The sequence below is a fragment of the Nipponia nippon genome, unplaced genomic scaffold (genome assembly GCF_047370975.1).
Source record: "Nipponia nippon isolate SJK-2023a ecotype South Korea unplaced genomic scaffold, ASM4737097v1 scaffold_38, whole genome shotgun sequence".
Taxonomy (NCBI): domain Eukaryota; kingdom Metazoa; phylum Chordata; class Aves; order Pelecaniformes; family Threskiornithidae; genus Nipponia; species Nipponia nippon.
Genome location: NW_028262356.1, coordinates 2254069 through 2264677, shown reverse-complemented (window position 1 = coordinate 2264677; position 10609 = coordinate 2254069). Strand labels below are relative to the sequence as shown.

Below are 10609 nucleotides of genomic sequence, written 5' to 3'. Positions count from 1 at the left end.
GTTGCTATGGCAACGCAGCCTGGCCTCGCAGTGGGGGCCAGGCCTAGTCCCGTCGCTATGGCAACGCAGCCTGGCCTCGCAGTGGGGGCCAGGCCTAGTCCTGTTGCTATGGCAACACAGCCTGGCCTAGTCCTGTTGCTATGGCAACGCAGCCTGGCCTCGCAGTGGGGGCCAGGCCTAGTCCCGTCGCTATGGAAACGCAGCCTGGCCTCGCAGTGGGGGCCAGGCCTAGTCCCGTCGCTATGGAAACGCAGCCTGGCCTCGCAGTGGGGGCCAGGCCTAGTCCCGTCGCTATGGAAACGCAGCCTGGCCTCGCAGTGGGGGTCAGGCCCCCCGCTCCTCACCCCCCCCCCCCCGGGTGCCGCCATGCTGGGGGGGGACCGAGGGGACGCCCGCGGGTGGCCCCTACCTCCACGCTCCTCCTCCGCCATCGGGGGCGGGGTCCGGCGGCTCCGGTTATTGCTTGTGGGGGAGGGGGGAGCCCGGGGTGGGGGGGGACGTGGGGGAGGGGCACGGGGTATTGAGGGACAAATGAGGGGGGGAGGGGACAAAGGGGACACACACACACACGCACGCACGCACACACACACACGCACGCACGCACACACACATGCGCGCGCACACACGAGACACGGTTGGGGGAGGGGAGGGGGCTCCCCGAGTCCTGAGTGGTCACGTTGGGGTGGGGGGATGGGACAGGGACACCCCCACCCCCCCCAAAGAAGGGGGTGGGGGAGGGACCCAAATTGGGGGGTGGGGGTGGGGGTCCCCATCACCCCCTTTCACAGTCTTTGAGGGGGACCCCACCCCCCATTTTGGGGGGGTGTCCCCACAGACGCCATTTTGAAGCCCCCCCCCCCCTTGCCACTGATAATTTTTAACCATTTCACCCCCTTTTCTGCCCCAATCCCCACCGGGGGGGGGGGGGGCAGGAAAAGGGGGTGCGGGGGGGGGGGTTGTCCCCCGTTTGCCCCCCCTCCCCCGTCAGAGGATGGAGGGGATGGGGGAGCGGGGGCGGCGGGGGGGGCCGGGGGAGCCGAAGGGGGGCGGCGGGCGCCACCCGCACCCCCGTGATGCTGTTGAGGCTCCGCGACTTCTCGTAGCCTTTGGGGGGGGGGGAGACAGAGAATTTGGGGGGGGGTCAGTACCCCCAACCCCCCTCGGGGACCCCCAACCCCTCCCCCCCCAGGAGTTTGGGACACCCCCCTTAGGAACTAGGGACCCCCCATTGATGTTGGGGACCCCCCAGGAGATGGAGACCGCCCCCCCCGGATTTGGGGACCCCCAGGAGATGGGGACCCCTCCCTATAGGAATTTGGGACCCTCCCCCCCCAAGACATGGGGGATCCCCCCAGGAATTTGGGACCCCCCTCAAGAAATCTGGGACCCTTGCAGGAGTTGGGGACCCCCCCTCCCTCCAAGAGATGGGGACCCCCACCCCCGAAATTTGGAAGCCCCCCAGGTGATGGCCCCATCCCCCCACCCCAGGAATTTGGGACCCCCCCCTGATATTTGGGGACCCCCACCAAGAGATGGGGACACCCCCAAGGGATGGGGACACCCCCCAAAGGGCTTGGGGACCCCCCCAAGAGATGGGGACCCCCCCCAAGGGGTTTGGGGACACCCCCCCAAGAGATGGGGACCCCCCCACCCCAGGAATTTGGGACCCCCCCTGAAATTTGGGGACCCCCCCCAAGAGATGGGGACACCCCCCCAAGGGGTTTGGGGGTGCAAAAAGGGGGGGAAATGGGGGGGGGGGAGCTGTAAGCAGCATGCATGGGGGGAATGCGCATGCGCAGGCTGTGCGAAGTGGGTGTGGCCAAGCAAGGGCGTGGCGGGGGGGTGTGGCCATGGGGGGGGCGTGGCCGGGGGACCCCGCCCCTCCCAGCTGACCTGCGACGCCGTCTGAGGTCTCAGGCGGTGACGAGCGCTGGGGAGGAAAGGGGACAGGGACAGGGTCACCCCCGGGATGGGGACGGGGACCCGGGGACGGGGACAGGGGACCCTCGTACAGGGACAGGGTCACCCCAGGGGGGACTGGGACCCTCGGACGGGGTCCTGGCATGGGGACGGGGTCACCCCAGGGATAGGGACCCTCGTACGGGGACAGGGGACCCCAGGGGGGACTGGGACCCTCGTATGGGGACGGGGACCCTCCTACAGGGACCCCCCTGCGGGGACAGGGACCCTCGTACGGGGACGCTCACACAGGGACCTGGCACGGGGACGGGGTCACCCCCGGGATGGGGACCCTCGTACGGGGACAGGGGACCCTCGTACGGGGACGTGGCACGGGGACAGGGTCACCCTGGGGACAGGGACCCTCATACGGGGACCCCCTGTGGGGACGGGGACCCGGGGACGGGGACAGGGACCCTCGCACAGGGACGGGGACCCCCTGTGGGGACGGGGACCCTCGCACGGGGACCCTCGCACAGGGACAGGGACCCCCGCACGGGGACAGGGGACCCCCCCCCCCCCGCCCCAGCCAGCCCCGCTGCTTGCACGCGCGTGTGCAAGGAGCACCCAGAGCCCCCCAGCGCCAGGGGGTCTGTGCAAGCTGTGCCCCGCCCCCCCCCCCCCCAGTTTTCCCAGCTCTCCCAATTTGGGGGAGGGGTGAGCACCCACCTGCTCCCACGGCGGAGATGGGGAGGGACCCGGGGAGGGGGGCATGCAGGGGAGGGGGGGGGCAGGGTGCCCTGGGGGGGCTGTGGGGACCCCAAGGGGGGACACGGGGGGTTGGGGACCCCAGGGGGAGGTGGGGTGCCCTGGGGGGGGGCTTTGGGTGCCCGGGGGGGGGGGCGCTGCAGGGACCCCTGGGTTATGGGGGGTGGGTGGGTGCCCATTTTGGGGGGGGGGGGCGGCGTTTCGCAGCACCCACCTTTCCGGAGAGGCCCCTCGGGGGGGGGCGCGTAGTCGGGGCCCAGCAGGAAACAGGCTCGATCGCGGCCGCAGCGTTCGCGGCCCCCCCCTCCGCCGCCTCCCCCCGCCGCCGTCGCGGGGGGCCCCCCTCGTTCGTCGGGGGACAGGGGCTGGTCGATGGGGGGACAGTCCTCCTGCGCCAGCGCCGCGCGCCCCGCTTCCCCGTTGGGGCGAGCCTCTGCGGGGGGGGGACACACACACACAACAACACCCCATGTCAGGGTTGGGGGGGGGGCACCCACACACGGGGACCCCGCGGCTGGGTGCCCCCCCATAAGGGGGCTGACAACCCCCCCTCTCCGTTTTGGGGTGCCACATATTTAGCCCTCCTAAAATACAGCCCCCCCCCCCCCAATTGACACCAACATCCCCCCCAAATAAACCTCCCCCAAAAATACACCAGCCCCCCCAAATACCATGACCCTCCCCCCAAAATACACCCCTAACTCCCAACATACAACCCTAGCCCCAAAATGCACCCCACCCCCCAAAATACCATGACTCTACACCCCTGAATACACCAACCCTACCCCCAAAACACACCCCTAACCCCCAAAACACACCCCAACCCCCAAAACGTAACTCCTACCCCCCCAAAAATACACCCCTACCCGCCAAAAATACACCTGGCCTCCCCAAAATACACCCTACCCCCCAAAATACACCCTACCCCCCAAAATACAATGACCCGACCTCCCCAAAATACACCCTTAACCCCCAAAATACACCCCTACCCCCCTAAATACACCAACCCTACCCCCAAAATACACCCCTACCCCCAAAATACCCCCGACCTCCCCAAAATACACCCCTACCCCCTAAATACAGCAACCCTACCCCCAAAATACAACCACCCTACCCCCCAAAAATACACCCCAACCCCCAAAATACAACTCTACCCCCAAAATACACCTGACCTTCCCAAAATACACCCTACCCCCCGAAATACACCAACCCTACCCCCAAAATATACCCTACCCCCAAAATACACCCGACCCCCAAAATACACCCGACCCCCAAAATACACCCGACCCCCCCAAATACACCCACCCTACCCCCAAAATACACCCAACCCCCCCAATACACCTCTACCCCCCCAAATACAACGACCCAACGCCCCCAAAATACACCCCTACCCCCCAAAATACACCCTACCCCCCAAAATACACCCCCCCCCCCCCCGTTTCGGGGTGCCGCTCACCAGCGCGGTTGATCTCCACCACCTCCTCCTGAGCCAAGGGACAGGCCGGGGGTCTGCGGGGGGGGCGGGGGCTGCCGGGTGGATTTTGGGGTGCGACGGGGGGGCCGTATCCTGGCGATCCGGGTTGGGGGGGTCGCGGAATATGTTTGTTTTTCTTTTTGGGTAATTTCTGCTTAGCCATGGCTAACGAGTAGTACATGCCGAAGTTGTTAACGATGACGGGGACGGGCATGGCGATGGTGAGGACCCCCGCCAAGGCGCAAAGAGCCCCCACCAACATCCCCGACCACGTCATGGGGTACATGTCCCCGTACCCCAAGGTCGTCATCGTCACCACCGCCCACCAAAAACCGATGGGGATGTTTTTAAAATAAGTGTGACGGCTTCCCGTCACGTCGTCGGGGTCGGCGCCGATCCGCTCGGCGTAATAAATCATGGTGGCGAAAATCAGGACCCCCAAGGCCAAGAAGATAACGAGGAGGAGGAATTCGTTAGTGCTGGCTCGTAAGGTGTGACCTAAAACCCTCAAACCGACAAAATGGCGGGTTAATTTGAAGATTCGAAGGATTCGGACGAAGCGAACGACCCTCAAGAAGCCCAAAACGTCTTTGGCGGCTTTGGAGGAGAGACCCCGCAAGCCTACCTCCAGGTAGAAGGGCAAGATGGCCACGAAGTCGATGATGTTCAAGCTGCTCTTCACGAAATCTCGTTTATCCGGACAAAAACTGACCCTCATGAGGAACTCGAAGGTGAACCAGACGACGCAGGTGCCCTCCACGTAGGTGAGGAAGGGCTCGGTCTCCACCTCCACCGCCACCTGCGTCCCCGTCCCGTTGCCCGTCGTCACCGTCTCCGTCTTGTTGATCACCCGGTTGAAGGCTTCGTGGGTCTCCAGGCAGAAGGTGGTGATGGAGATGAGGATGAAGAAGAGGGAGGCGAAGGCCACGTACTGGGGGGGGAGGGGGGAGAGGGGTGAGAGGTGGGGGCGCAGGCATCCAGGCTGCTGACTCCCCCCAAAAACCACCCAGCCCCTATAGACTCATATAGGGGACCCAGGTGTCCTGGCACCCAACCCCCCACTGACCCCCTACAGACTCATATAGGGGACCCTGGTGTCCGGGCTCCTGACCCCCCCAATACACCCAGCCCCTATAGACTCATATAGGGGACCGGTGTCCGGGCACCCGACCCCCACCCCCCAAAAAACACTCAGCCCCTATAGACTCATATAGGGGATGCAGGCGTCCGGGCTCCTGACCCCCCCAAAACCACCCAGCCCCTATAGACTCATATAGGGGACCGGTGTCCTGGCACCCGACCCCCCCAAAACCACCCAGCCCCTATAGACTCATATAGGGGACCCAGGCAGCTGGGCACCCAACCCCCCAAAGACACTCAGCCCCTATAGACTCATATAGGGGACCGGCGTCCTGGCACCCGACCCCCCCAAAACCACCCAGCCCCTATAGACTCATATAGGGGACCGGTGTCCTGGCACCCGACCCCCCCAAAACCACCCAGCCCCTATAGACTCATATAGGGGACCCAGGCAGCTGGGCACCCAACCCCCCAAAGACACTCAGCCCCTACAGACTCATATAGGGGACCGGTGTCCTGGCACCCGACCCCCCCCCAAAAAGCACTCAGCCCCTATAGACTCATATAGGGGATGCAGGCGTCCGGGCTCCTGACCCCCTATAGACTCATATAGGGGACCCAGGTGTCCGGGCTCCCAACCCCCCAAAGACACTCAGCCCCTATAGACTCATATAGGGGACCGGTGTCCTGGCACCCGACCCCTCCCCCCCCAAAAACACTCAGCCCCTATAGACTCATATAGGGGATGCAGGCGTCCGGGCTCCTGACCCCCCCAAAACCACCCAGCCCCTATAGACTCATATAGGGGACCCAGGTGTCCAGGCACCCGAGCCCCCAAAGACACCCAGCCCCTATAGACTCATATAGGGGACCGGTGTCCGGGCACCCGACCCCCCCAAAACCACCCAGCCCCTATAGACTCATATAGGGGACCCAGGCAGCTGGGCACCCAACCCCTCAGTACATTGAGCCCCTATAGACTCATATAGGGGACGCAGGCGTCCGGGCTCCTGACCCCCCCCTGCCTGGGGGTATGGGGACATGGGGACACAGTGGGGGGACACTGGGGGGGGGGGGGCACAGGGACATGGGGGGGTTGGGGACACCTGGGGGGGGGACATAGGCCAGGCTGGGGGGGTTGGGGACATGGGGGGGGGACACAGGGGGGACACATAGGTCAATCTGGGGGGGTTGGGGACATGGGGGGGACACAGGGGACACGGGGGGTGGGGGGAATATAGGCCAGGCTTGGGGGGTTGGGGACATGAGGGGACACCAGGGCTGGGGGGGACGGGACGACACAGACAGGACACAGGGGATGGGGGGGACACAATATGTAGGGCAGGCGGGGGGGGGGCGGGATTTGGGGACATGGGGGGGACACAGGGGACACGGGGTGGGGGGAGGGGATGTAGGCCAGGCTGGGGGGGGGGGACACACACAGGGGACGGGGGGGGATGTAGGCCAGGCCGGGGGGTTGGGGACACAGGGGGGGATGTAGGCCACGCAGGGGGGTGACACGGAGGGAGGGGGACGGGGGGAGGGGAGGGGATGTAGGACACAGCGGGGGGGGAGGGGGCACCGCAGTGCGGTCCTGCTCCCCCCCCCGCACCCCCCCCCCCCCGGCCCCGCTGCGGCAGGATCGGGGCCAGCGCCTGCAGCGGGGGGGCCAGGGGGCACTGGGGGGGGGGACGGGCCAGGGGACATTGAGAGGGGGACAGGGGACATTGAGGGGGGGACACAGCCCCCTCCTCCGGCCCCACACAGCCCCATGTCCCCCTGTCACCCCCTGTGCCCCCCCCCGATGTCGTCCCCCCCGCAGTGTCCCCGGTCCCCTCAGGGCCCCGCAGTGTCCCCAGTGCCCACCCCCCTCCACTCACGGCCCCCCAAACAGTCCCGCAGTGTCCCCGACCCCCCCGCCCCTTTGTGCCCCCCGAGCCCCCCCCCCCCAAAACCACTCGATGCCCCCCAAAGTCCTCTCAGGGCCCCCCAAAACCCCCCAAGGGCCCCCCATCACCTCACACCCCCTAAGTCCCCCCCAGCGCCCCTCAAGACCCCCCCAGCCCCTCACAGCCCCCCCACCCCCCTCAGAGCCCCCTAAACCCCCCCAGGCCCCCTCCAAACCATCTCAGAGCCCCCCAAGGCCCCATAAACCCCCTCAGAGCCCCCCAAGACCCCCAAGCACCCCCCAGACCCCCCCGTCCCCTCACAGGCCCCCAAGATCCTCTCACAGCTCCCTCAGAGGCCCCCTAACCCCCCCAGCCACCCCTAAACCCCCCCAGAGCCCCCCAGCCACCCCTAAACCCCCCAGAGCCCCCCAAGCACTCCCCCAAGACCCCCTAACCCCCCTCAGAGCCCCCCAAGTCCCTCTCAGAAGCCCCCAGACTCCCTCAAAGCCCCCCCAAGATCCTCTCAGAGCCTCCTCAGACCCCCCTAAATCCCCCCAGACACCCCCTAACCCCCCTCAGAGACCCTCAGACACCCCCAGACCCCCTCACAGCCCCCTAAACCCCCTCACAGGCCCCCAAGACCCCCTCAGAGCCCCCCAAGCACCCTCCAAGACCCCATAAACTCCTCACAGTCCCCCTCGTCCCCCTCACAGACCCCCCAAGCCCCTTCAGAGACTCCTCAACCCCCTCAGACACCCCAAGACCCCCTCACTGACCCCCAAGACCCCCTCACAGCCTCCCCTAAGAGCTCCCCATCCCTTCAGAGACCCCCTAATCCCCCTCCAGCCCCCCAAGACCCCCTCAGAGCCCCCTAATTCCCCTCAGAGCCCCATCACAGACCCCCTAAACTCCCTCACAGACCCCTCAAACCCCCTCAGAGACCCCCAAGACCCCCTCAGAGACTCTTTAAGCCCCCCAGACACCCCCTAAACCCCCTCACAGATCCTCCAGACCCCTTCAGAGATGCCCTAAACCCCCTAAGAGCCCCCCTCAACCCCCTCAGACACCCCCAAACCCCCTAAACCCCCTCACAGCCCCCCAAACCCCCCCAGAGACCCCCAAGACACCCTCAGAGACTCTTTAAGCCCCCCAGAGCCCCACTCAACCTCCTCAGAGACCCCCAGACCCCCCCAGAGTCCCCCTAAAGCCCCTCAGAGACCCCTTAAACCCCCCAGACACCCCCAAACCCCCTCACAGATTCCCCAGACCCCTTCAAAGACCCCTAAACCCCCTCAGAGACCCCAAACCCCCTCACAGATCCCTCAGACCCCTTCAGAGACCCCCTAACCCCCTTCAGAGACCCCCTAAACCCCCTCACAGATGCCCCAGGCCCCTTCAGAGACCCCTAAACCCCCCAGACACCCCCTAACCCCCCTCACAGATCCCCCAGACCCCTTCAGAGACCCCTAAAACCCCTCAGAGACCCCCTAAACCCCCCTCACAGATCCCCCAGACCCCTTCAGAGACCCCTAACCCACCTCACAGGTCCCCTAAACCCCCTCAGAGACCCCTAAACCTGCTCAGAGACCCCCTAACCCCCCTCAGAGACCCCCCAACCCCCTCAGAGACCCCCTAAACCCCCTCAGAGACCCCCCAAACCCCCTCAGAACCCCTCAAACCCCCTCAGAGACCTCCTAGATCCCTTCAGAGACCCCTAAACCCCCTCAGAACCCCCCAAACCCCCTCAGAGACCCCCAAATCCCCTCAGAGACCCCCTAGATCCCTTCAGAGACCCCTAAACCCCCTCAGAACCCCCCAAACCCCCTCAGAGACCCCCTAGATCCCTTCAGAGAGACCCCTAAACCCCCTCAGAACCCCCAACCCCCCTCAGACACCCCCTAGACCCCTTCAGACCCCCCCCAACCCCCTCAGAACCCCCCAAACCCCCTCAGAGACCCCCTAGATCCCTTCAGAGAGACCCCTAAACCCCCTCAGAACCCCCAAACCCCCTCAGAGACCCCCAAACCCCCTCAGAGACCCCCTAGATCCCTTCAGAGAGACCCCTAAACCCCCTCAGAACCCCCCAAACCCCCTCAGAGACCCCCAAACCCCCTCAGAGACCCCCTAGATCCCTTCAGAGAGACCCCTAAACCCCCTCAGAACCCCCCAAACCCCCTCAGAGACCCCCTAGATCCCTTCAGAGAGACCCCTCAACCCCCCCAGCACCCCCCAAACCCCCCTCAGAACCCCCCAAACCCCCCTCAGAGACCCCCAAACCCCCTCAGAACCCCTCAAACCCCCTCAGAGACCCCCCCAACCCCCCCCGAGACCCCCCAAACCCCCTCACCCTAGCCATCCTCGACGAATAAGGATCCTCAAACAGAGCCCAGAGCTTCGGCCTCCACCTCCTCCACCAGCCCGCCGGCCTCCCCTCCTCCAGGCACAACCTCTTGGGCTCGGCCGGCTCCGGAGGCCTCGGCCCTTCGGGGCTTTCGAAGCTATCCAGGGCCTCCTCGGCGTCCCGGTGCTGCCGGTAATTCATCCAGCAGCAGGCCTCTACATCCGTCTCATCGATTCCCCAAAAAGCTAATTCTTCCTCAAAAAGCGGCCCGCAAACGTCAGCCGGGCAATGTAATTTCCCGGTTCGGTAATAATTAAGGACGTAAGCGAAAACGGCGGGATGACGATCGAAAAAAAACTCCCCCGCTGAGGGGTCGTAGTCGAAACGGGCGGCGGCTCCCGGCTCGGCCAGGCCGGCGAGGCGGGTCCCGGGGAGGGTCTGCAGGGTGCTGCGGTAGGTTTCGTGCCGTACTCCCCCCACGTTGATCACCACTTTGTCGCGTTCTGCTTGCCAACCCATCGCGATAATCGCCGGAAAAGTCGGGAGACACCGACAGCCGCCGCCGCCGGCCTGAGAGAGCGGAGCGGCGGCTGCCGCATCCCGCCACTGCCGCTGCGCCCGCCGCTGTGCGCAGGCGCGGCGAGGCCGCGCCCACCCTGAGGCGAAGCCCCGCCCACCGCGAGGGAGGAACGCCCGCTCTGAGGGGAGGGCACGCCCGCCCCGAGGGGAAGCCCCGCCCACCGCGAGGGAGGAACGCCCGCTCTGAGGGGAGGGCACGCCCGCCCCGAGGGGAAGCCCCGCCCACCGCGAGGGAGGAACGCCCGCTCTGAGGGGAAGCCCCGCCCACTCTGAGGGAAAGCCCCGCCCACTGCGCGGCGGGAACGCACCGCCCCCCGCGGCGGGGAGCCCCGCCTCTACGCGTTCTGAAGCTCCGCCCACCTAGCGGCGAGGCCCCGCCTCTAGCGCGCCGAGGCTCCGCCCACCCGGTGAAGAGGCCCCGTCTACCAGGAGCGCCGAGGCTCCACCCATGCCGCAGCGAGGCCCCGCCCACCCGAAGAGGCCCCGCCCACGCAGCGGCGAGGCTGGAGCGGGAGGGGGAGGAGTGAGGGGGAACTGGGGGCTACTGGGAGGCACTGGGGGCTACTGGGAGGTACTGGG

The 10609-nt window shown here is 66.2% G+C and overlaps 1 protein-coding gene across 1 annotated transcript; it reads right to left on the bottom strand.

Moving 5' to 3' along the window:
• Window positions 1–923: 923 nt before the first annotated feature.
• On the bottom strand, window positions 924–10086 carry LOC104012499 (voltage-gated potassium channel KCNC1). The gene is given in 5 exon segments (XM_087773178.1): window positions 924–1045; window positions 1047–1104; window positions 2882–3100; window positions 4124–5072; window positions 9458–10086. Coding segments are annotated over 5 exon segments (1800 nt in total). The 5' UTR covers window positions 9971–10086; the 3' UTR covers window positions 924–984.
• Between the last annotated feature and the right edge of the window lie 523 nt (window positions 10087–10609).